This window comes from Pseudopodoces humilis, chromosome 9, assembly GCF_049639895.1.
Source record: "Pseudopodoces humilis isolate 2021_Gansu_Grassland_sample_001 chromosome 9, ASM4963989v1, whole genome shotgun sequence".
Lineage (NCBI taxonomy): Eukaryota > Metazoa > Chordata > Aves > Passeriformes > Paridae > Pseudopodoces > Pseudopodoces humilis.
In genome coordinates, this window is record NC_142208.1 from 11,698,696 (window position 1) to 11,725,890 (window position 27,195).

At 38.7% G+C, this 27,195-nt stretch overlaps 1 protein-coding gene across 1 annotated transcript in view; it reads right to left on the minus strand.

Annotated features, from left to right (window-relative positions):
- Window positions 1–1,320: 1,320 nt before the first annotated feature.
- The window catches only part of RET (ret proto-oncogene), a 73,671-nt gene continuing 47,796 nt past the window's right edge, over window positions 1,321–27,195 (minus strand). Inside the window, exons 7-20 of the mRNA XM_088059320.1 lie at window positions 24,266–24,524; window positions 22,972–23,097; window positions 22,088–22,198; window positions 19,440–19,559; window positions 18,542–18,798; window positions 17,305–17,452; window positions 14,017–14,124; window positions 12,355–12,569; window positions 12,142–12,264; window positions 10,424–10,494; window positions 6,472–6,609; window positions 4,484–4,583; window positions 3,401–3,548; window positions 1,321–1,478 (exon numbers count right to left, since the gene is read on the minus strand). Of these exons, the coding sequence (XP_087915446.1) occupies window positions 1,321–1,478; window positions 3,401–3,548; window positions 4,484–4,583; window positions 6,472–6,609; window positions 10,424–10,494; window positions 12,142–12,264; window positions 12,355–12,569; window positions 14,017–14,124; window positions 17,305–17,452; window positions 18,542–18,798; window positions 19,440–19,559; window positions 22,088–22,198; window positions 22,972–23,097; window positions 24,266–24,524 (2,082 nt within the window). The remainder of the gene's footprint in view (window positions 1,479–3,400; window positions 3,549–4,483; window positions 4,584–6,471; window positions 6,610–10,423; window positions 10,495–12,141; window positions 12,265–12,354; window positions 12,570–14,016; window positions 14,125–17,304; window positions 17,453–18,541; window positions 18,799–19,439; window positions 19,560–22,087; window positions 22,199–22,971; window positions 23,098–24,265; window positions 24,525–27,195) is intronic.

A 27,195-nucleotide genomic window follows, 5' to 3' on the forward strand; every position in this document is an offset into this window, starting at 1 on the left:
GTCCAGACTAGGGTCACAAAGACCATCACAGGGCTAAGCACCTCACCTATAAGGACAGGCTGAGAGTTTGGGCTGTTCAGCCTGGAGAAGAGAAAGCTCTGGGGAGACCTTTAGAGCAGCCTTTCAGTACCTAAAGGGGGCCTACAGGAAAGCTGGACAGGGAGTCTTTTACAGGGGCATGTAATGTTAGGAGAAGGGGAATGGCTTTGAACTGAAAGGAGGCAGGTTTAGGTTAGATATTAAGAAGAAATTCTTTACTGTGAAGGTGGTGCGGTACTGGAACAGGTTTCCAAGAGAAGTGGTGGATGCCACATCCCTCCCTGGCAGTGTTCAAGTCCAGGCTGGATGGGAATTTGAGCAACCTGCTTTAGTGGAAGGTATCCCTCCCCACAACAGGGAAGTGGGCTGGGGGGCAGGGAGTTGGAACTAGATGACCTCCAAGTTCCTTTCCAACACAAACCATTCTATGATGTGACTATTCTATTCTATGAATTCAATCTAAAAATCCCGTATGGCCTATTTTTAACTCATAAAAGAAGCTATGGTTGTACAGGATTGTATGCTTTAACATTACTAATATGTCAATGATGTAAAGTAAATGTGTCAGACAAACACTCTTGATTGCCATCAGTCTATACAGCTTATCTTGTATCAAATTTATCTCCATTGTGCTAAAGGTAAGAAGTTAAGACTAATAAAACAAATTTTCTTCTCATTAAGACAAGACAATACATTTTACAAGACTTCAAATGTTGAATCTCAAGTCCTCTATTGAGTTACTAAATGTTTGCTTCCAAACCAAGATATTGGCTTTGTTAGTGCCAACATCATTCTAACACTTGTCATTTGATAGCAAGCTCAGTAATCTGGGAGCCTGTTTCCCTCCTCCCTTCTATATATTGTTTGTGCTTCCTGCTTAAATCAAGTGGTTGTATGCTAACAGCCAACTATAAAAGTAGCAGTTCAAGTACATATTACCATCCCAGAATGCTGTAACACAGGATGGTTAGTCTAAAAAAACACCGAGGACGAAGTGCAAGGCCCTTTGCACTAAGAAGTTGCCAAATGGAACCATTTGCAAACTGGCAACTTAGAAAGTAGTACCAGAACTACAACTCTTATCCAGCTTGATATGTTTTCTGAAAGGGAAGAGTACCAATTATAGTCTTCAGCATAAACAACACACTTTAAAAACTACTAATAAAGGGATTTGCCAATTTAAAAGTTAGTTGTTGATTGTACAAAGAACGAGCCAATGGACTTCCCACTCTTTGCCTCCTTGTTTTCCTCAGGAGTCCATTACCTTTCACAAAGAAAATTTTAGCTATCAAACTTGTCCATAAATTTTGCCGCTGAGTGTGAAACCATCCAGTTAGCATATACACTATCATTTGCATATCTTGAAAACACAGAGTTAGTGCCATCGAATCTTGTGAGTGGAACGGGGCTCTCCTCAGGCCAGTTCGGGTATGACATGCCTAAAAATGAAAACAGATAATTTTTTCTGCACTGAAGAACCATAACTTCATGTGCAGACAGTAAGGCCCTTGGCAAAACTCCCTTCAATACTTTAAGCCAGTCCACTGGATTTTGTCCCAAATCAATTCATATAAATGATGTTTTGAAATCCCTGAAGCAGAAATTCAGATGCAGGCAAAAACCCTGGATAAATTAAAGTGCTTACTCAATAAAAAATTGTGTGCATGCATGCACATGTGCATAATAAAATGCTAAGAATTGTTCTTCCCATAAGCCTCCAACTTTCCATAATTTTATGTTTTAACAATCATGCAACAATATATTGCTTTGCAAGAGAAAGTTCTTGCTGTACAGGAAATGCTCCAAGAATTAATAAACCTATTTGGGACAGGATCCAAAGTCCATTTCAATGATAGAGATTTACTTAAACTGGTGCTTTTCCTTTGGCTTCAGTGAGGTTCTGGGGACACTTTCACACCCCCACCAGGGATCCCCTGCTTAATTTCAGAAAATCCCAGGAGCGCAACTGAGTAAAGTCCAACAAAGTGCTGAGCACTCCTGTCTTGATTCAGCATTTAAAGTTGTATTTCAGGCCTGTAATTATTTGCATTGAGTGCAGTAACTGCTTCTGTGTTTAGGCACAAGTGATCACCAAAATGGATGCAGAGTGCTTAGTGCCATGTTGATTCAGCTGTGCAAGCACAGAACCAGCAGCAACAGAACGGTTGAGATTTTCAAAAACAGAAATCTGATTCTGTTGCTTATTAAGCATTCAGCATCTGCCATCAACCTTGTGGCAACTTTTTTCTGCTACTTCATTCTTTTAACAATCTGACCACTACGTGCCCCAAAATCAACAACAGTTGAGTAAACCTAATGAAGAAAATAATAGAAAATAAGAAGGTGTAGATCAAAAATAGACCCAAAGCCATGTATTAATGGCAACTTTTAAACTAAAAGATCCAACTTTGCAAAAGTCATACTGCTTGAAGAATGAAAAAAGTATCTGTGATGTTAGTAAGTATCTAAAACCATGTAGAATATTTAATCAGAAGACAAAATATAGGAGTTTTGGCAAGAACCATTTTTACTGTCCATCTCACCATCACAATATGAAAGCATATGCTCTTTTTAAAAACACTTGCTACATCATTCAGTCGAGGTTTAGTACTAACATGTTCATAACAAATCAAAGGACGTGAAAACAGGTGATATTTTCAAAATGCCCATTGTTAATTAAGTTTTCAAAGGATTTTACAAGTCAGTTTAGTCTGTATATAATATTTATATACAGTATTTCTACCTTCTGTATATAATAATCTGTTTTCATCCTATGATACATTAAATACATTTCAGCTTATAGATCCAAAATGTACTAATAGCAGCTGAAATTTAGACATCCTTCTTAATAAATGAAAAATGTTGCAGATGAATCCTATCACTGAGTTATGGTAAAAAACAGTATTTAAAAAAAAAAAGTCTATTGCTTAAATTAGAGGTGCAGGATCTAACATATTTTAAATGCTGTAGCCTCCCCCAACAGGATAGTTGAATTAGATACTCATTAGCATTTTATATTTCCCCTGAGAATACTTCCCTGATCTTTTTTTTTTTCACTTTTACTGTATGATATCTAGTCATTTTACTTATTTTCACATCCTTTTAAAATGCTTATTTTAGACACAGCTGCAAAATGACTAAAGGATGATCCTGATGCAAACTTTGACATTTACCAAAAGAAAAAACAAACAAACAAACAAACAAACAAAAAAACCCAAAAGAAGCTTCCAAGCAAATTTTGATTGGCTTCATTCAGACAAGAAACACTGTAATGGGGTTACAGAGTTTGAGAACAGTGCAGAAGAAAAATCAACTTTTTTTGTGTGTTGCTAGAATCTAGTAAATGCATGTGAAATTCTACCATAGAGTTTGTTTTCAATCCATGTGGAAGGGAGGGTTCGAGGGAGGGGAGCATTATTACAGTCCACGAGAGGTGTCTCCTCTTCTGAGAGCCCATCATCGTACAGTAAGGAATCGGAGGGTGTGGAAGCCGCCAGGTCTAAGTAGTCCTGAGAAATGAATACACAAAAAGCTGCGTTAATGTGTGTGGCAATGCTGCTGCTTGGGTAAAAAAAGGTTAAGTGTGCACCTGCTTTCTTTACAGCAAGGAAAGAACAGACCCACTGCACGTATCTTTCTCTAGAACCTCTGGCACCTGAGGAGGCTCTGCTTTCCAGCAGCCACAGCAGCTCTGGAAGCAGCTGATTTGCCTGAACACTGCCCCTGCTAGAGATGTATGAATACTTCCCCTACTTAATTCTGCACATCAGCAGAACACCCAACAAACTGCTTTGTTTGACCTTCAGCTTCTGGTATGCCAGATCCATATGTATATGCCTGAAATATATACATGGAGATACATATGCATGCTTAAAGGACAAGGTTCCCAAATCTCAAAATTGTTTTTCAAAAGCTACTACACCAAAATAATTATGTAAATATTGCCAAATAAAGCTTTAGTTGCTGTTCTAAAACTAAGTATTTAGGTCACCAATAAGAATTCATTGGTTTTTATTTAAGTTGCTGAATTGCTTTGATGGAAAAAAAACAAAAAAACAAGAATGTGAAGCATTTTCAACTAATTTAAAATGCATGAAATACTACATTCTTCTAGTTCTGGCTCTCTAATGTTATTTATTCAGGAGTGAAATTTAGGAATAACTTCTCACAATGGTTTTTAAATAATTACTATTATTTAAATAAAACAGACAGGTTAAGGATAATCAATCCACATTTTGGGTTGAAGTCACCAAAGCTATTAGAAGAAGTAGTACTGCTTTCAAAAAGCTGCATGCATGTGGAAGGAACTAGGCATGTAAATGCTTCAAGATTTGATGAAAAATAAATTACTTTGCTTTAAAATAAAATTAGAAAGTAATTATTTATGTACATTCAAACTCAGAAGGCCATGAAAACTTTCAGAATCCACGCTTTCCACACTTACCCTACTCTTCACCATCATCTTCTCTAGTTCCTTGCTGATCTCAGTAAATGTTGGTCTTTTATCAGGTTCTTGCTTCCAACAGCGCAACATAAGGTTGTACCTGGGACCCATCACAGGGTGAAAAAACCCCCAAAATGTTAGAAATGGGTCATTCATAGAGCTTCTGCTCTAATGATTTACAGTACTGAACTTAACTGTGGCACAAAGGCTATCCACTCAGTCTCTGTTGTGAGTTCTGTTCAATGTTCCCTAGAATTAACAACTGACACTCACAACAATGGGCTTTTATTTTCAAGAGTCTCCATGAGTTTAAATGATGATGCACTTGGCTGTCCTTGAAGGACTGTAGTCTTAGGTTTCACTTTCTCAAGGGACCACCCCAAGTGTAGGGCAGCATGCCGGATTTCTAATTCACTTTGTATATGACACTGAGGAATTCTTGTGTATCAACCTGAAAAACTCTGCTGTTACACCAAAAAGCAGAATTTTGTTTTTCATTGATTCAAATTCTTTAGTTTCAGTAAACTTCTTCAAGGTGAAGCCTAGCTTAAGAGTATTTGCAGAAACTAATGTTCTTTTCATTACTTCTATTATTTTTCTTTTGATTAAACCTATATTTATTCTCTCTTTAACTGCCTTCTATAGCACAGATTGTGGAAAAGAAAGGGGAACAGAATTGAAGTTTTATAGCTGAGTGACTATCAGACAGACATTGGCATGTTCTGGAAGTGTAACTCTCCAACCTGTGCCATTCATGTAATTTTTCTAGCTCAGCTGTTCTCAGGACTGAGTGATCTGTCCACTTAAGTGCTCTAATGGTGGAAACAGTGAGCTATGAGAACTATAGGAAGCCACTGAGAAGCCCTGCATTTTCTGCCTTCATCCACAATGCCTCTCATACTTGACTGGATATAGGAGAGAACGCAGTCTGAGAAAAATGGTCCTTAAAGTGGGCTTTCACAAGCTGTCAGAAAAATTTCTAAGTAAAACAGAAGAAAATCTGAAAGAAGTCAGAAAACCATGGTTTAGCTTTAATAAAAAAATCCCAGAAACTCAGTGGTCAGCTTGCCTAAACTAAAAATTATCAATGACATAACATGTTTGCAGAATGAGTATTCCTCACTGAGATGAAACAAATAAAAAATCAGTATTATACATTTTTTAGACGATATTTGCCACTCATTCTTGTAAACTCCTATACTACCCTAAATTTGGAAATATTTAATGTTTTTCTCTGTATGATTAAAAAAACCCTATTATTTATACTACTATTTATTTAAACTGTTTTCGCAGCCCAGATGTGGTCAAAGCATCCTTCCAACTGAAAATCAGTCAAAATAGAGGTCACAATGATTGAAGCTTGGTAACTTTCAAAAAACCACAACCACGATCAGATTTGCAGGCTGAACATAAAATCATGCCTCATCTCCAAATGCCATGGATGATCACAGACAAAAGATATTTCACATTGTGTTTTAATAAATCAGCCAACAAATTGTGAACTGTCTCCAAAGCCATGGGTTTATCAAGTCACTGAAAATTTTTATCTTCAAGGGTCTAGATTTCTGGGGCAAAGCATCATTTTTCCTCTGGAATGCCAAAACAACAATGACTGTGCATAGAATATCTGTTTCATTTGCAGAAAGTATTACAACATTTTCTTGAATATTTCAGCTACCACTGTGTTTTATGGAAGTTTCTTCCTCCTCCCACCGTCAGAAATTTTGAATGTACAAACTCTTTTAATTGTTTGGCAAGCATGTTATTCAATACCTAAAAATGGTTTGGATATAGCTGTAGGCATTCTGTGGACAATTTTTTTCCCCTCACTTTACTCTTCACTAATTTAATGAAATTCTTTAAAGCACAAGATATTTTACTATATCTCTAAGAAATACAGAGTAGTATTTATGAGGTATTTATTTAAATTTTTTTTCAAGTGTATTTATTAATGTGTTCTGAATCTAATCAGATCAAGAGTTACTTACATTTCTTCACTGCAGTTTTCTGGCCTCTCCATTCTATAGCCTGTTTTTAGGAGGTTAAAGAGTCTTTCAGGAGCAATACCAGGGTAAGGATTGCCTCCTAAAGTAACAATCTCCCATAGCAGAACTCCAAATGACCATCTGAAAGAGACAAAATGAGCTTTTATACAGAGTGGTAAGTTTCAGGAGCTTAGTGTGGCATTTACACAACAAATCTCCTCCTAGCATTTTCAGAACCCAACAAAGTTCATGACACCTCAATCCAGAGGCGCTGCACAGATGCCATCCTTGTTCCCAAATACTGTTTATTGAAAAGGTTAGCAACCAAGACAGTAGAGAAAACAGATACCCCTCTTTTATCCATTGACAAAAGCTCATTATACCCTGGGAAGGTCCATCTTCTCTAGACAGCAGAAAGAGGAAGTCCTTCCTCTGGTGGCCCAAAGACTTATTTCTCTGCTGCACAGTGCTCCTGCAGCAGTCTGACCTCCCTCATTAGCCCCTGTATTCAGAAATAACTCTAAATTAAATTAACAGAGTTACCACAGGACTGGTTTGCTGTCTCGACTATGAGACAACACAATGTGTTTATTCCAATCATAAGTAACACCTTTGATTTCAGCAGGTCTGTTGGGTGATTTCAGTGATGAAGTGATTAATTTTCTTCTTAGACTTGATGAAAGAAGAGGAAAGAATTTCCTCTGGAAATACTAAATGCCTAAAATGAACTTTTCCACAGAACAGAAGAAACCATTTTCAGAAATGAACAGAAGAAATAGTGAATTTTTAAACTTACTTTACTGCCAAGCTCAAACAAAAAGACCTTGCACAATGGGTGAGAAATATTTAGATAAATTAGTCCATTTCTGGAGAGCAAGCCAGAAAATAGGAAAAAATGTTTTTCTTTTCTTAGTGAAAGGCTTTTTGTGACAAGCTTCACAAAGAAGCTACAAATCACTGGATCTGCTCAACTGACAACTAACAAAATCTGGATGTTCGAAAGGAAGGAAACCAGCCAACACTAGGGCTGCTCAATGGGATGCATCTGGAAGCAAAATTGCATACAATTTATGAAAAATTCTAGCTTTGGGCAATTTCTCTGTAAACTCCATTTTTAAGAAAATTTTAGGAAGTGTTAGAGACCCACTGCCAAACCAAACAGCCGTGTCTAATTCCCTATGAAAATTCCATCTGAAAATGTTAGCCAAATACCTCACCTCCTGTCTGACTCCCTTCCACCTGTACTTCTCATGTTTTAAAGAACAATAGTAAGCCCAAAAGTACAGCAATAAAACTTCCCAAATTGTCAGAGAAGTCAAAGTGACTCTCATATGGTCTCAAGTGGTATGCTACCATTCTTCTCCCTAATGGCGTTCACTGAATTAATTTTTAATCATTCTGCACATTCTTGAAAGCTTATGAATATTTATAGCATTTTCATATACTTTATTAATATTTCTCCTCATACTCTTTTTTAAGACAATTATGCTCTGCCATCAGGTTACAATTCTGTCCATGATTAATTCAAATAAACTTTGGAGCATGGCAGGTTTTATTTTTAAAATCCACTTCTGCTTAAGTGGAATTTTACAGAATATGGAAGGAGGGATCAGATGAATAATTTCTTAACTGAAGTTGTCCAGTAAGTGAACATATTAGAATAGAATGCTGTAAAATGCTGAAGTACTTTCAGACTATTATACAAATTAAGAAGGAGAAATGAGAGATGAAGAATTTCCCACCGTTATTCTTATTGCTGAATAAAAACATGATCACAAAAAGCCAGGAAAGAAAGTATGTGAAGAGGAAGATGGTAGGTTAGCTTTCCACTGATGTCATTGACCTCTGAAGCAAGAATGGGGTTTTTGTAAATGCTGGAAAGTGGTACTGTTATTAAGCTCTGCTAGCCACTAACTATACAGGACAGCTTAAGAAGGAAGAGGGTGCAAAGCAGAAACACAGAATACCAGAAAAAAGAGCATATTGGAATGGTTGTTGAGTAATATTTTCACCTAAAATACAGCTGCATCACCACAAACAACAAAGAATAGCCATAGAAGAGTACTTTCAGTGGGTGCAATGATCTAAAAATATCAATCAACGTTGCAAAAGTACTTAATTGATCAGTCTGCTGAAATTCTATCATGGAACCTGGTGCTGGAGAGGATTTGCTCTACAGCTCTGTGTGTGTGTGTCTCAGTTCTGCTCTGCAGGAACTGGGCTAAATTAGGAGCTGCTATACAGCACTCCTGGATCATTGCATATACAGTGACACAGCACAGGTAAGCCAGCAGTGAGACAGAAGCACAGTGTAAGCACAGCAGGACCCTTTCTGGCACTGCCTGGGTGCTGACGTGCACAGCACAATGCCACGCTCCTGGGGCATCTCCAGGGAAGCTGGGCAATCAGCACAGCTCTACATGGAGATCCTAATCCAGCCCTGGGAAGCAGGGAAGCAACACAGCACCGACACATTGTGCTGCCCAGGGCTCTGAGCTGGCTTGCTTGATGGCAGCTGGGCAACCTCTGCATGGTGCTGGATCCCATGGACAGGAAACAGGCTCCTGGGCTTAACAGCAGCCCATCAGGAAATGGGAGGAAGGCTATTGGATCCAGATGATTGAGCAGCAATCAAAGAAGAGGCAGTTACATGACAACACAATCTGTTCTGGCCCCAAACCATGGTGACAAAACTGTTTTGCAGAAAATGAAGAAATTAAAAATTTGCTAAGAAGTTTTCAAAGGAATTTTAACAATTCTTTGGGAAAAGTAGATTTAGGGAAGCAAGTCAGCACAATGGGTGCTCTGAGGAGGATAAAAAGGGACCCAAAGAAACCTGTAAGCAGACCTAAGTAAAACTGACATTCTCTCAAGAATTATCCCTATTTTTTTATTTTCTTACTCCAACAGAAACAAAGTAAAGGAAAATATTTTGGAAACACATTTTTTAAGGAATTTCCAAGGCATGCAAAATATTTTATTTCACTAAAACTGCTCTATCTGCAGAGAGAAGAGTAGGAAGTGAATGGTAATAATTTTAGTATAAATCTAAAGGTGCATATTTTGACATGCTGCTATTATCAAAGTGGTTTTCCCCTCAAAGTGCCATGCTGCCCAAATTGTTTTACTCCATTTGAATGTAACAAAAACATTACTTTAGTCAGATGCTCTCTTTCAAGACAGACTTAGAAGGTATCAAGATGCTACCTAGCAGAAAATCAGGCCTAAGTACTGCTGCTTTTACAGTCCTTTAGAGGTTTTTCTCCTAAATAAATAATCTTTAGCTTTAGAGTCTGCCTGGTGACTAGTCACATGCATCGTTAACCCCAGAGAGAAAGAAATGAAAGTATCTAATCCTGAATTAAAAATGTCTACAAATACTCCTTTGGCATGCTTATCAGGCATGGGAATAGCTTAGCTGTGGTTGCTTTGCCTCCTTTTCATCACAAGTGGAAATTCCAGCATATCCATCCTCAGGGTCTTTTCTTCTCTAACCATGAAAATAAGCTTGTATATTGGCACTGAAACTGGACTGAGCTGACTCGAGTTCTGTCATTGATTTCAACAGGGGAGAGGTCAGGCATTAAATTCCCCTTCCTTTCTGCCACTCAGTGTTATAGACAAGTGATGAACAGAACTGAGAAATTCAGGTATGGCCATTATCTGTAGCAAACTCTACTAGTAAACTCGGTCTATATATGCAAAGTCAATCATGTCACGTGAACAGATGATTTCAACAGGAATTATGTACATAACTAACTGATAACCTTTTATTTAGATTTAATTGAACAGCAAAAAATCTTAACTACCATTACCAGTTGATGGTGCCATCCAGACTTCCCTCATGTTTCTTTGAAGAGTAATGGATTTGGCTCCTACACGCCTTGCTGTGCTTCCTCCCCCAGCTCCATAAACAAGCACACAAACCAGAAAGTATTTAAGAATGTACACTTACACATCACTTTGTGTTGTGTAGATATGGTCAAATAGGGACTCTATGGCCATCCACTTCACAGGGATTCGACCCTAGGAGGTTAAAAAGCAATAATGGTCAGAAAACTAAGTTTCCAAGTGAAAAAACAAGGTAGTCATTTTCAAAATGGTAAAAGACATTCTGTCCACACTGCAGCATTTGCCAATGCACTTATGATTTGGCATTTCATAAGAAAAACAGTGAGGAAAATAAATGTAACAGTTTTGTAAAAAATTAGTTCATGTCTTTTCACACACTTCAGCAATCTAATTATGTGCAATAAGCTGGGGTGGCTTTTTGCAGATGGCTACCAGTTTATGTCTGATAATCTCAATTCTTCTCTTTACAAAGCACGTTGAAAATGTGCAGACGCAAAAATGATGAGGAATGATGATTAAAGAAGAAGAGCTATCCCATCTATACCAGAGATAATGCATAAATAGAAGTACCTGGATGCTTTGGTTTCAGAACTAAACCTGGACAGTCATATTTGGCTTCTAGTTTCTAAGTGGAATCTACAAGTTGCTATTTTTCACTGGCTGAAGTTCACTGAGAAAATCTGAGAAACCCGCCCCAAATATTCATGAAAATCTAGGTCTGCAAAATTTCCAAGACGTTTCATAACCTTCACAGTATGATTAGCATTCATATGCCTTACTTCTCATTCTCATGAAATTCATATATATCTATGCAAAAAGTATTTCAGTAGGATTAGAAACTTCTTCCTTCTCAAATTCTTCTTTTTCCTGTCTCCCTACCCAAGCAGACAGATGCTTGTTAGGCTCTGAATAATACTACAGTGATGAGCGTCTCAGAAGTAAAGAGCAAATATCCATTCAGTACATCATGCCCCACCAAATGAAACTAAACTGCCAAACTGCCTTTATGCAAACGCATTACTCTTGAAATACAGAGCAACTGGTATAAATCAATGTAAAAACATCCAAAATATCCATCACAAGACAGCTAAATGAACATGGCAATGCCCTTTTACATAAGATCATATTTTCTTGAAGTTTTTTTTCTTCACAACTCATTTTGACTTATGCAACATTCACATACACTGGCCTTTAAAAACTGGGAAAGCTAAACTAAAAATTCACAGTATTTATGGAAGCCTTCTCATAAAATTTTAAAATTATCACATGCAAAAAATTCTGTTGGCAGCTCTTTCATATTAAGCCATAGAGGGAACTGAACCACCACTGCTCATTTGACACAGTCAGTGGGAAGCTGTGTTCATGAACATCACAGTCTAGCCCAGGACTGGTTTGTGGAAGTTGTATGGAACTAGATATAAATTGTCTGTATCTTTTTCAACTCTTTGGTATTTTTAGTTTATATTTTTAATTATAAATAGGAAGAGAGAAAGAAAAAAATATGGGGTTCTTTGTTTGTGTTTTCATGTAGTTTGATGAGGAACTGGATAAATGAGGAGTGGAAGAGGTAATAGTTACTTCAAGATGATACATATTTTACATATATATATATATATGTGTGTGTGTGTGTGTGTATGTATTTCTAGCCTACTGTTTAAGGTCATGATTTTGCTTCATTGTCATTTTTATTTCCTTAAAATAATTATCTGAAGTTAATGAAAGCAGCCATTCTCCTTTTCATCCATGCTCAACTCCTACAGTATAAATTAATTTTCTTGATCAGGCAACAATTTCCACTACTGCTTTTAATACACACTTTACCTTGCTCCTCTTTACATACGAATCTTCTTCATATACATCACGTGAGAGGCCAAAATCAGAAATCTTCATTTTGCGCCCTTCTGCCACCAACACGTTCCTGGCTGCTAAATCCCGATGCACGAGCTTTTGGAAGGAAACAACAGGAGTGTTTATGCTTCTCGTGGAGAAACGCGCTGCTCCGCGTCTGCCGCACCTCAGATCTCGCTGCCCTACCTTCATCTCTGCGAGGTACTGCATCCCTCGGGATATCTGCCATGCAAACGATATCAGGTCTCCCATCGTTAAGGCTCTCTCATCAGGGTTATCCAAATAACTGGAATTTCTGTTGCCATCACTGCCCACGTAGCTCGGGCCCACTTTTCGACTTTCCCTGAGGAAACTGCGCAAGGAGCCGTATTTGGCGTATTCCACAATTAAATACAGCGGGCCTGAAATAAACAAACCCACAGGTCAGTAAACAATTAATAGATAACCACTTCAAGTTTTTTTTTCAAACAAATCTCTTCTAATCAGCACATTGCTTCAAACAGTCAGGTGTTTGAACACCTCTGCCCTTTATGTAAAAAGCACTGAGTCAGCCATGAAATTAGAGTATTTTTAGTTTAGATCCTCTGTGCAAAGAGAGTGAGTTTCTGGCTAAATCAAAGCAGAATGCTGGCTCTTGCCTATAATCCCTCATCTAGATAATCTGAGACCAAAAAAACAGACAACCTTAATACAATTGGACCTGTGAAACAGCCTAACTTAGAGAAACTTAAAAATAATCTTCTTGAGCTTGTGATACTTAGCTCAAATCATCGCTAATTCAAGCACTGCGTTTAAGGTGCCTTTTGAGAGCACTTAGAAACATTCTGTCATTACAATCCATTAATTTCTCCTCCCCATTACCCACATGAATAATACCTACTCTGTGCTGTAATGCTAAATACATTTGTCTGCTGTATCAAAGCCCTCCTACCTCATATGCCAATGAATTAACTTGATATTTATTAAAAGCCTGTGACTCAGAAACATTTCACTTTCTCTGGGATGGAAAATACATTGTACTGAAAAGAAAAAAAACACTAAACCACCCCACTGGTTCATTACCTTACTAAGACTCAGGGGTGACTCACTCCTGAATTACATTCTCTGTCTACAACTAAAAAGTAACAGAACTGGGTGGGAAAAGAAGGCAGGATTTTGCCCGAGGTTGCAGAATCCATGCTGTCATTTTAGGCTGCACAACTGCAGATGCAAAAGGAAGAGAATGTTGCCATGCCACTTCACTTAAAATGAGAAATTCCTATACACAACAGAATTTGCTTCATTGGCAATTTATAATACATGTGTCTGCAGATTTTTCCCCTTGAAACATATTTCTTGATGACTATGGCCTCTAGAAACCATTTCATAACCAGAGGGAGACAACAGTTTTATGACAGTGGAAGAAAACTGAGTATCAACCTAACTATCCAGCTGTATTTGTCTATATATGGCTGTAGTTGTCTATTTACATTGTTTTAGTTTAAATAATAACAACAATAATGAAAACTCAAACTTGAAATATAATTCATATTTGAAAACATTGATTATTAATGTAATAAAAAAATGTATATTGATTGGAAGAGAATTTGTAGGAGATTTGTTTATTTAAAATAACTTCAGAATCAAAATGTGCATTGAGGAAAACCACAAGAAGAATGCTTACTTACACTAAATTAGTATTTCCCTTTCCTTTCAGGTACTGTTATTTTAATATAGCCCTCTTTTCAGCCAACAGCAAATTTAAAAGATGCTCAGCAATTATTAAGCAATTGTTGAAATCCATCAACCAACTGTATTTTATTTCCTTTCTGGGTGGTTTCATCTTAGTAACAAGCTTTTAGTATTTACCATCTTGACTGCAGGCTCCATAAAGTTTGATGACATGAGGATGGTTGACTTGTTTCAGAAGGTTGAACTCTGACAGGAGATCTCGCAGCTCACTCTGGGAAGCATTTTCTGCAGAAAGTGACCAAACACACAGTTTTGGTTAGGAAAGCATCACCCAAGCATTCTTCTCTATGTACAGTCTGAAATAGGAGATCTACCATCTCTCCCAGAGTTAGAAAGAGGTTGGAAAACTCCGTACAGGTTTTCTCTCCCCACAGAAGAGAAATTTTCCCATGTCCAGTGTCCTGCAGTCATTCACATCAGAACAAAGTGAATGAGACTGCTGCTGCTCTGGCTTGGTAGCAGCCTGCTCTAAGCATTGCTCTGCCCTGATACAAATGACTGCAGAACAAGGAGGTCAGGCAAGAATCAGGAGCGGAGTCTGTAATGCTTAAAGATGCCATGAAATTATTACTTTTCCAGCGTTCTAAAGCAACTTCTTAGGGTGGATCAGTGCAATAAAAGCTTCAGAAGCATATGAAAACCAAGATCTCACATTGATCAAACAAAAAAAACTCACTCCTTCTCCTAAATACATTTTCTAACAGAGTAAAAATCCACAAATCTACTGGCTTACTCTTCTGGCATACATCCAGATTTAGAGTTCAGAAGCTAAATGTTCAGTTCAGACTGATTTTACCAGGGGACATGTGTGCAGACTTCACTGATGTCAGTGAGAATCACGTGGCAACATATAGCCCCAAGAGGCTTTCTTAGCCTTTCAAGTGTTTTGCCTTTTTGTAGAATTCTTCAGACTGACAAGCTTCCTCTTGGAGTGCACCGAGGCTTAAAGGAGGTCTCTAGTCATAAAGACACCATAGGTCAGAGATCTTCTTCTTCCTCATCCTTAATCTCTCTGACACACAAAACCGGCCTGGATAGCTCCTCCAGTGTCATTACAGGGCTCTGACAAGGATGTTCATCCTGATTTAAAAATAATAAAAACAAGCTTGTCTTCTGCTCTTTGGTACTGTACTGTATGTTTTTTTCATAAAGGCTGTGAGCACCAAGGGATTTATTTACCTATTCACGTGTGACCTGTTTGCCCTCCTTGTGAAAAGGGTTATTCTGTTCTACTGTTATGTTTTTATCAGAACTGTATGTTTGTATCTGCCTTATATTTGTAGTCTGAATCTATACTCAGAGTAGAGATTCTTCTGCCCCAGGGAGCACGGTATCAGTTGGCCTCTCACTACTGATAAAGACTACAAAAAGTTATGTAAAACAAAAATAAAGAACGTCAACTTCATACCTGTAAGAAAAGTCTTATTTTTGTAGTTCTGGAGCTGTGTGATGTGAACAAACAGAACAGAGCAAAGCTCCCCATGTACCATGCCTGTTTGTCTGCTGAAAAAAACTAACTTCAAATGGAAACATTTCGCTCTAAAGCTTTATGCCACTTGTTTTAACAAACTGTGAATCATTTGTATTTATGTATTGGTTGGTGTTTTCCCCATTAATTTTATTGTAATTAGGGCATTCATATCAGGCAGGAGGTCAAATTTAACTCATATGAGAAACGTGGTAATGATGGGCTGAAAAAATTATCCATCTGTTCCTTTAAACTTCCATATCTCCCAAGACTATTTTGGCTCAGCTAATTGTTCCCTGTTCTCTCCCCAGTTCCTAATGCCAAGTTGTAACAGTAGTGAGAGTCCTGCCCTGGTCTTTTCTTAACCAGATTGTGTCCACTTACCCAGCTGAGGAAGGAGATCTCTTTTATGCAATTAAGAGGCTTCCCCATTAACATACTGGTGCGCCTACCATTGCCTTTTAAAGATCAGTCAGCATGTAACAGTCCTGAACACTTGGAGAAATGACCTGCTCTGCATCTGGTACAGAGAAAGCATGGCTGGTGTTGTCCTGATCCAAAATAACTGCCCTTCATCCTTCCTGGCAGCATTGCAAAGGCCATTGAAAGGCAGTGCACCGGTCCTTATGCTTCAATTGCCATGTGTGAAGTTAAACCAATAATAAGCACATAAATATCTGCAGAATGACAAATGTTCTCCGCAGTCAAGTTGGAAAACGGAATTTCAGGTGACAATCTGCAATTTAATTTACATTACAGAGGGATTCTTTAGAGCCTGAAGTATTACTGTAAATGTCAGCTCAATTTGTTAAAATAAGGTGTTTAAAATAGAAGTTTTACTCCTTTGCATTGTCCATTTGGTCAATTCTTTCCTTCATAATAACTAAGGAAAACTGAATGTCAAACCATCAGAAGTGAAAGCAACATTTTTACCACTACGTCTTAGAATCTGAACTCAGTCACACACTGATGAAAATGTGCTAGAAAAAGCAGTGCCACTAAGTGCACAAATAAACGTGAGATGAAATAGTGACTATTGTATTGACAATGTAATACAATACAGGTCATTACTTGAGTATTACAATAGTTAATTAATCTTCACTTCTGAAAAATCTTAGTTCCTAGACTTCTCCCATGTGACCTATTGCGCACTGAACCTCTTGCAAAGAAGGCATGCACTACATAATGCATTATTTTCTTAGGTAAAGTGGTGGGATATGCAGTATCTTTCCTCCCAAGGAGCTTCAAATGTGCTTTGAATATAACAGAAATGGTAATAAGAAGCATAAAATTTTCCTGTAATGACATGCTTTTACTTAAAAGCAGCAGTGAAAGGTTCAGTGCAAGGTCTCATATTATCATCTTAACATTATCTAGACATACTTTGTTTCCCCCAGGTTTAAAATCTTAGGGAAAACTGAAGACAGCAGGAGACAGCACTGGGTTATTCAAGCCATTTTGACAGAGCTCCTAGTGATTGAAAAGCATATCAGAAAGTATAAAACTAGACAGAATTCTCAATCAGGAGAGTAAGTTAACAGGTCTGTTCTCTCTTCACATGATTATAACATGATTCATTTAAAAGCTTTGTCCAAGGAAACTGAATAGAGGAAAAGAATCAGAAAGCTTTAACAAGCCCTTATAATATTTCCATCTATGCCAAACAAAATTGAATACATTTGCTATGTTAAGACAGAGGCTCCCTGCACATCATGATTTAGAATTACTTGCTTGGATCAGTGTGATGCTAACTGCTAAAGTCACAAATCTGCAGATTGTGACTGTCAGAATATATCAGAATGCCGGAAGAAAGTGAGGCTGTGACACTGCTGGGTTTTTTAGCTCACCTTTTGCTTTCACACTAGCCCCTCTAAAAATCCATTCAGAGATTACTACAAATAGTTTGCAAATCATTTCAAGCCCTGATGGGAAGGTACCTTTTAACATTTTCACTGCCACAGTGGTATAGCCAGCCCTTCCCTTGAGTCGGAACGCTGTCGCCTTGACAACCTTCCCAAATTCTCCTTCTCCAAGAGTCTTGCCAAGGACTAGGTTCTTCCGAGGGAATTCCCACTTTGGATCTTCCTGCAGGAGAGAAAAGAAACCCTGTAAGATGAAGCAAGGAAAGGAGTGGCCATTCCTCAGGAATAGGTGCACTTCAGTGTACGGTGTTTGGTTGCTCTTTTTATCAGCGTCAGTAGATATCGAGGTATTTTCCCTTACCTGAAAACAACTCCTTCAAAACAGGCTGTACATGTAATCTATGGATAATGGATTATATTTATAGGTCTTGGAAACTGAGTACAAATTAAAAATGAAGTGATATAGTATAAATACTTGCTTTTAGAATAACTACAAATATGTGACTTTCATGGAGAAGTAAATCTGTTTTATTCAGAGAGTGAGGCCTTCTCTTAAGGACTGATCAGAGACAGAAATCATCCTCTTATAAAATTACTGCTAATAAGCCTTAAGGTTGCAAAATGATGACAGACATACAAACCAGTCAAGAAACTAAAGCAAGCAGAGCACAAGGTCTGTTAAGACCCCACTACCTAACACTCAAATAGATTTGATGTTGCCATATGAAGTGGCCATGTTCCTCTACCACATTGGTTCATGAAAACACCCCATCTGGCAGGAATCCTGTGCAGTGTGTGATTCAAAGCAGGAAAAAACAGAGTAAAGGTATGACAGCATTACTGGACAAAAGTCCTTCAATGTAAGTAAAACTCCCACACCAACTGAGATGTACAATCTGTATATCAGAAATCAGGAAGAGATCTCAGAAGGGATTTTTTTGTAATGTTTTAAACTTAGCCTTGTTGTAGTACTTTGGCACATCATAGAGAGCACAAACCTGCTGACTGTTACTACTTAACTGGACAACATTAGAAGTAAAACCACATTAGTAAAATGCAGCTACATTAGTAAAAATAATCAGCTTAAATTAGGCCTAAAATGTTACAATACATTAAAACATAACAAAAAAAGGAAGACTATATATATGCCTCATAGAGCAAATTAAAATGTTTATCCAATTAATCTTGAAGTATCCAGCACTGTTATTTGAAGGTAATGGGTGTTTCCATGAATGGCGTTCCAGTAACATCATCTGCATGCATAAACGAGGCTGACATCACAACACAGCACGCAAAATGGCATCAGGCTTACAGGGATTTTAAAGGTGTCTACGGACACCTGGTTCTCCATGGAATCCAGGGAAGGCCGGCGGACATTGCTGGAAGAATAGCTGATGGGGTAGGACTGCGCCGGGCGCCGGAACGTCATTTCCGCGGAGGCGATGGGCGGCTTCGGGGAATTCTTGTGGTAACGGTGGATGCAATAGTAAGAAACCAGCACAGAGATGACGAAGCACAGCACCACTGCTGCTGTGATCACGGTCTTGCACACATCATCACACAGTTGCTCTGTATATCAAGAAAAACTTTCAGAGTTACTCTGCAGACCATCTTAGAACTTTCCTTGTGCTCTCCTACTTCTGCATAATAATTCAGTTTTAAAGATGCAAACTATTTCATGCTCTGTTTATTATTAACCAAAATAAAAACAATTTAAAATATCCATTATCTGTTTCAAACAGCCGCACAAAGCTTTTCTGTTTAAACAAAGGGCAAGGAAAAAAGTAATGCACTCCTCCTCCTAAAACCATGGGTGATGGTTATCTCTGGTATTATGAAGCTGAAAATAATCAGGGATTATCAGGAAGCTGGAATTACTTGAAAGTAATAGAAATCATTATTCTAATTCTCCTAGCTGCCTTTGCACATATCAGGTAAGTCTCACTGAAGTGCAAATGCTGCTGGAAATCAAAGGATGACCGACTTGTAGCAGTGATGAATAAAAAAGAATCCTTAGCCAAGGCTATAAACAACCCGCTCTGGAAATTTTCAGGCTCCATAGTGGATGTCAAGGCTCCTCACAAGTTTTGCATTAGCAGTCTCTGACCAAAGCTATGTCTTCTTAATACGGCCACAAGTGTAGACAGTTCTATATGCACACATGATATACACAGAGAAAAAGATAACAATACAACAGCAGACAGACTTACCTTTGATATCATCTTTCTCACAATAACAGTTCTGTCTTGGGAAGCAGTAACAAATCCCATGTCCCGACTTAATTCCAAGATTTCCAATGCCCTTCCCATGGCCACCAATAATGTTTCCACCTAATCAAATACAGACAACAGGCTAAGATTCTTACATGTAGGTAAAGGGAGAAGAAAAAGGCTCCATTTTCCATGGGTTTACCCCAGTACGAATCTGAAATCTGACCGGCAAGCACAGGGCAGAGATAATGACAGGGACTCCTGAGGAAGATAGAAGATTCTAAATTCTGAAATTTCTGAGATCCTGAAATGGGGGGGAACTTGCACTGTTTAAACATTAGTCTCACTAGCAGTTATTGAGTTCTGTTCCTGCTTCTGATGCCAATTTCCCCTCACCTTGGAAAAGTCAAGTACTGTTCTAGGTATCATTTGTTCCACTGTCAAATCGAGATAACAACATTTAACCCCTCTCCAAAATGCCACAGGACAGTCTAGTCAAAGCACTAAGAGTAAATGCCAAGTGCAAGTGATAAAACAAAATGAATCTCACTATCTAAAAATGCATTATTTAATATTAGAAAAAGAGCAGAAGCTTGAACTCTTGATTTCAAGTAGTTCTTCGTGCAGAGTTACAGCAACTGCATTTCCAGGCAAATATTTTTTTTTCTGTACACGTTATAAAAATGACAGTTAGTAGTGACATTTTTATCTCTAAACTGCCTTAATCGCAAACAGCATTTTACAGACAGCTCAGGTGGTTAATTTTGGAAGAGACTCTGCTGAGTCACTGCCCTCTGAGCTGACACTTAAAAGCATTGGTGTTCCCAAAAATTCCTCATTATCCTCCCTGCCTCTCCCCAGCCAACTTCCTCCATCATGAAGAGGTGATGAAATAAAGTTTCCATTTGCCATAGAAAATCGTAATTATTTACATCTGCCTATGTTTGAAGACCTGGAAGAACTGGGAAGCAGGGAATGAGCCCTACCTAACCTCATTCTTGAGCAGCTGCTTACTACATGGAAGCCCCTTGCTCAGAATACAATTAGGTTGCCTCTGTTTGATAGGCACAGCCACAGAACCAGCTGCTTCAGCTGAGTGCCCTTGAATGTAATATTCATACTGCTACTGTGAGAAAGCAATTTTGGGACTCAAGGACACAGCCATCTTAATGACAAATGAATTACGAAAATAAGTATTTCCACAACTGTCTGTACTTAAAGAATATCCTTGATCTTAACACATCTTGGCCTATTTATTATCTGCCATTCCCAAAGAAATGTCTCCTGCCAGTAAAAGCTGATAAAATGGTACTCCTGCAGCTCTGAGCTCCCAGAACACACTCATTTTTTTGTCTGCAAGTATACTGCTTTTGGGCACCAGCCCAGGTTCTCAATTGTGTCAAGTCATATACACAATTATTCAACTCAGGTGTTAAAAGGACGTGCATAACATCGTGAAAACATGTCTTACTCGCCTGCTTATTATCCAGTCAGTATTTCTTTCAGGCTTCTGTTGAGCAAAACATTTGATGTTGCATATGTTGTACATATTTTAGCATTGCAGCCCCTGGCACAAATATTTCCACTTTCAAAATGACAAATTATTGCAATTATTACCAACAAAGAATTCTTTTCAGATGATAAGAGAGGTTACTTGCATTTCCTTCAAGCATTTCTGCTACTTAAGGGATTGTTTTTATGCACTCTGATGAAATAATTATCCTTCTGATAACACTAACTTACAATACACAATCCATTCTTGCATGTAAGGAATACAAAGAAGCCTCTTTAGTAATTAAGTTTATAGAAGAACATTAAGTCCCAGCCTGTTAGAAAATGCTAGTTCCTCTAAGACTCCATTTTAAAATCTAAACTTGGGAGTATATGATGTCAGAGTCAGAAGAAGAATTCAAGAAATATGTACGTCTTTACTCCTGAATTAGACTGTCAGATAAAAAAGCCACTTAAAAATTATCATCTCACAGAAGATGGAAATTGCTCAAGACAATGACACTGTTTTTTCTACCCTATATGTCTTCAGGATGATTTGTGAACTTGCAGGTATTCCAGGTATATGAATGTGATGTAGAGGAGTGTAGAAATATATGCTCAAGTAAGAAGAATACCCAGAAATGCATTTCAGTTCTTCCCCCATAAATTCTGCTCATGTGAGTCTCTGCCTGCATCTTCAGATAGGTAAGGCATTGGATCATTCTGACAGCCACCTGTCAAAAAGGGCAGGTACACTTCCCCAGCTGATCTTTTGTAAACAGATTTATTTTAAATGGAAATAGGCATGGCTCCTATCATACTGCACTTGATTTAGGAAGTGGGGCATTAACGTGCCTAGAGCCTATACCTCTTCAGCAAGTACCTCCACTGAAAAACACCACCTGTGAATGAACAGGGAGCAGAATGGGAATTACTGAGAAAATCTTATCCCTCCATCAGTCAGCCAATGGGTGTCACCTGCCTGGCTCAAAAAAGGTCAAGATTAATCCCCATAACCTTAACTCTCTTGTATGATTCAAATGCAAGTGTGACAATGCAGAGATGTTGAGCTTGTACAAGTATCTGAACTTGGGAAAGCGACATTTGAGAAGCGACCAGAGGTGAAACAGAAAAGCCCATCCTAAAACATTCCCTACTTGTGCAGTCTTGGGGGCACACAGCCGGGTCTCTGCCCTCCACCACATCACAGATGCCATCCGGACAAGTCTTGATGCTGGGGGTGCACGTGGAATAGTTTGTGGTGATCCCTGTTAACAGAGAAACAGCTGGACTAATACCACGAGGAAGGAAAGTTAACATCTTCTCAGAGCACACTAACACTCCAAAGCACAGGTTACAGTGCCCTTTAAAATGACCATCTATTACTACAAACACCTGCTAAAGTAACAGGCAAGACAACAGAAAAAGGCAACTGGAAGAAACAATTTTTTGCTATCTTTCCTGCTTTTGACAGCCCTCTGGTCATGTCACTTGCAGTTACTGTGAATACCACTTGAAAAGGAGCTGGCTGACCACTTTGAGACTGAAGAGCAGCTTTTACAACTGAGCATTTCTCTACACAATTTCACCCACTTGAATACGAGGGTTACAAGTGGCTGTAGAGAATTTATGACACTTACACAGTTTGAAGGGATCAAGCACTGACAAAGAATCATTGCTCTGGAAGAGTTGAGTGCTGTCACCCATCACATTTGTGCTACAGACCACAGTTAGAGACACTGCTTTGTGCTCCTGTCTGCTGGGTGCACCTGCTCAGCACCTGCTCCAGCCACACTGATGCAAGCTCAGTTCACTACCTGCTGGTTTATGTATCATGTTCAGCATCACCAGGGACAAGATGAAGAATGGCCCTTCCAGCTTCACATGCATACTTCATATGGGTATTATTCTTTTTAGCCCCAGCTTCTGTGTAGTTTACCGTATCATGTTTTCCAGCCAGAACAAATCAGTTTGTATCTATGGAAGTCAAATGCACAATTACAGCTAAACAGAAGTTTGACCTCACACAACATAAATGTACCTTTCCCACTCCCCTGTCTCCACTGGCATCTTCCTGTTAGCACTCCCAGGCCACCACACTCTTCACATTCAGCACGGTGCTTACTTATAGCACAAGAGTCGGGGCAGTCCTCTTCTTTTCTTAAAACTGTTGGGAAAAATGCAGGACAAAGAAAATGAACACACAAGCAGGTAAGCTCAAACCAGGAAAACTCTGGTTTTAGGGATAGATAGGAACAAAAGAAAGATGAAGAAAGCAGTGAAAGTGACTGACTCAATTATCAGTATACTTAGAGAACAACTAAAGAAAAGCACAGATATTCCTTTCCTGTGAGAGAAAAGATAAACACCAAGATCATGAAGGCATGGTTATGTCTGCTTGTCAGCACATTGTCACTGCCTATAACTATAGATATGTGCAAACATACCAATAACAGAAGAATGGTAGAGCACAAATCCTTACAGCTTCATACAGAACATTTAATTAGGGGAAAATACTTAGTTCTTGGGCTACCACAGCAGTAACCCAAAGAGTACCAGCTAGAAATGTGTGTTTTCAGACAGCATTAGGCTTGTACAAAACAAGAAGTCCACTGCATGCATTTGTTTCTTTTTCTTCAACCCACTTGCTCTTGGCATAGGAATTCTGATCTGATAAAATGTAACAGGTGTGTTTTCTCAGGTACAATTGTACAGTTTTGCATAAAATGCAATATAGTTTGCAGAGAAATGTTTCCAGAGAAACCCTCTTCTGTGGGTGTTACAGGATATTTCTAACTTCCTTCCCCGTAAGGGTGGGTCATCACACTGCCCTTAAGAACTTAAATTCTGTGTGATTGCTACATGAATACCAAGAAAGCTATTAAAAAATTGTAGAGAGAAGGGAGGAGAAAAATCAATGAACAAACATACTTAGACCATATAGCTCTTTCTTATAGACAGATATACACACACATATACCTGCAGACACTTTTGCTTCTTCCACAGGAATATGTGAAATACAAAATAAAGACCACACACACACACACACTAAAGATTCTTCTAAATCAAAGGTCATCACGAACATTATGAATTGCATGTACTATCCCACCTTTCTGTGCATTAGTTCTTCAAACAAATAGCTACTATAGGAAGGTTCAAATCAAAACTCAAAATCTATACTCTGTAATCCGTATCTCGTAGCTCAGACCCGTTTTCACTGTTAATGCCATCATTTTACAGATCACCCTGCTAATTCAACTCATACCGTAACAAGCGTTACTCATACCGCTAACACTTGTTAATAATAAATAAATAGCTCTGACTGGGGTACTTACGAGTCCCTTCCAGGACAAGAGTGAGGAGGGTTTTGGTGTGTTTCCTGCTCTGCTTGTCTGTAGCTTGAACAGTGTACTGTATTTCCTTGCACTCAGGTCTGCGCAGCACAGAGGAATCGTTCACATAAAGGCTCCCATATTTGTCCTCTCGGCCTTGCAGAATGCTGACAGGATAGCAGCTCGCGTTGGGGGACAGCAGCTTGTAGGTGATGTTTACACCACGGAATTTCATGCAGTTCTCAATGCAGATCTTTCCTATCTAGGCTCAAACACCAACAAAGAAATCACAGACAGGAACAAAACTCTACACAAAAAATATTTAGTGCTTGCCAAAAATATCTGAAATAAAATGGAGCATATTTTACCTTGCAAAATACAGTATTTATTTGGGGTTTACAGATTCTTTCATTTTTCTACAAATGCAGTATGTAAATGCTTTAAATGTGATTAATCCTCAGTAAAAATGAGATGCAAAGCATTACTGTTGTCTTCAGAGTAGCAGCGGACATGCAAAAAGCCTTGACAGACTCAGTGGTACTTCGTGCCTACAGCTGATGGTCAGCAGTGCTCAGTGAGAACAAGAACCTGTGATTTGGGAAATTCTGAGTTCAATCTCTGCTCTGTCCCAGGCTGACCACTGAAAAAAACTTTCGTCATCTTTCAGAAATCAAAGAGCTCAGCATGAACAAAGCTGAGACTCTCTTCTAATAACATAGAAATTTCTATTACAAAATTTTTACAGTATTAGTCAAAAAGTTTCTGGCCAGGAGAGCTCTCTGAAAGCCTTAAAAGGAATAAGAACCTCATTGTTTCCCATCTGCAATTTTAAAACATTTTAATCTAAAAAATGAAAATACATTGGTTTGCCGTATTTGAACTTCTGTGGGCCAGAGTATCTAGGCTAGAACACTCCTCGGTCTACAACACACCATCTAAGAAGCAAAGGAATGTAAAGCCCCATCTCCTGTCCAGCTCCTACAGGAACTGATCCAAAGCTCACTTTGGTTTTTCCATTTACAAGAGTGGGATTTCAATCAGGCCCAGAGGCATTGGCTTTCTTTGCAGAGAAAACCACAATGTGAAGGGTGGGGTGTTATTGAAAGGAACTTGGTGATGGATTATTTTCAAATGCTGCAGTTAAGGAATGTTTTCAAGAAACACCATTGCTGGTGAAAGCATATCTGTACATCTTGGTTTCAAGCATTCTTACTAAAGAATGTTATACAAAAAGTAAGTTTTTGCGTACTAAGACCTCTTCCTGTGAACCTGGACTATTTAAAGTCAGAGAGGAAGCCTTTGCAGTTCTAGAAGCATACTTTGTTATAGAATAATCCCACTTCATCTAACTTATTCCCATTCACATTACTGATGGCTCATTTGGCACTATTCCTGTTGGGATTTTAGGAGGCAGGATAACACAGAAAGACAATTAAAGCCATCAGAAGCGAGGCCATTTCTTCCTGGCTGTCTCCTCTCCACGACTTGCTGGGACTGGCAAGGAAGAAGACAAGATTTCCACTGTTCATAAACTCTGTCTAGACACAAGGTCTAGACATGTCCCTTCCAGAACACGTCACCACAGCTTTGGTGCCACACTGCAACTGGCAGCACTCTGCAGCTGCTCAGATGGTGCTCCTTCCAGGCAGGAGGAGAACACAGGGATGATCCATGGCATTTTTACTACTTTTAACTACATTAAACTGCCCCTTCTGCCTACTCTGTTGTAACTGGTCTTTCCAGGCACCTTTTTGATTGCAGCAATTTCCTTCAATGGGGTTGGAGAAGACTCCGCAAATTCAGGGTCCCTGAAGAGCAGATTATCCTTAGAATAGCATATTGGCCAGTTTTGATTTCTCTGTATAATTTGAGAAGAAGCTATAAGGGCCTCCCTCAAGAAATTTCTATAAGAAAGACACTTTCTTTTTTTGCCTGATTCTTCTAAGGAAAGCCCAATCTTGGAACTTTGCTCTGCTCCACAAGTTCTGGAGCCAGCTCAGCTCTCAGGTGCAGAAGAGCACAACTCCAGGGGAGAAGGGGAAAAGCACCTACTTCCCTCTTCTCGTGAGGGTAAAGAGCAGTCAGGTTTAACATCAGCTTACAGGGGAGTAACTTACAAATTTGCAAGATCCTCAATAGTTAACACAGAAATACCATTATTAGAAATAAGAACAGAAAAATCCATCTTTCAAGCTCCAATGTTTAATAAAGTTTGGATAATGATACTGTTCCTCTTCACTGAATTCCAGGGACATTTGGACATATAACCTCTCTAAAAATCTCAGCCAATGTTATTCATCATTTGTCTCAGTAAATGTCAATAGAGCTTTAAGTCCTTTGATAAGTTAAATGCCAGTGGGCAAGCCTGCACCGTCAGGCTGTGCTTCTGTTATTCAATTCATTTAGCTGCTCAAATAGACAAATGGCATCAGCCCAGCAGTTAATAATTTCTTCACGCTCCTGTGTTTTCCTTAGGGCAAGAGACAGTTCAGCCTCATATTGATTTGGCCCAGTACTTTCCCTGAATACTCTGGCACATCACGGCTAATTATGCAGCCAACTTTAATAATGTGAAGTACTGGGGACTAAGCTGCTTATACTGACTTGTGCTCCAAGCTGAGCACACTGTAAATTCAAACCCAGTTTCAGAAGTAAGTGGATGACACTTTAACTAACTGAGAACACCATCTCCAGAGCCAGGATGAGTTTTGCATTTTGCTGCTCAAGAATCCGAACAAAATCTCTTTGTGAATTTGTGTTTAGGCAGCACAATGAAAAAGATCTCTTCCCAGAGACTTGGAATTCTTGCCAGGAACAGTTTTCCCTGCTACTACTGCCACCCAGTGAAACTGCACAATGAGGGGGAAATGCCACTGTTTTCAAAGATCCTAAAATTCCTTTTCAGATGTTTGACTCTTATGACAATATTCAAC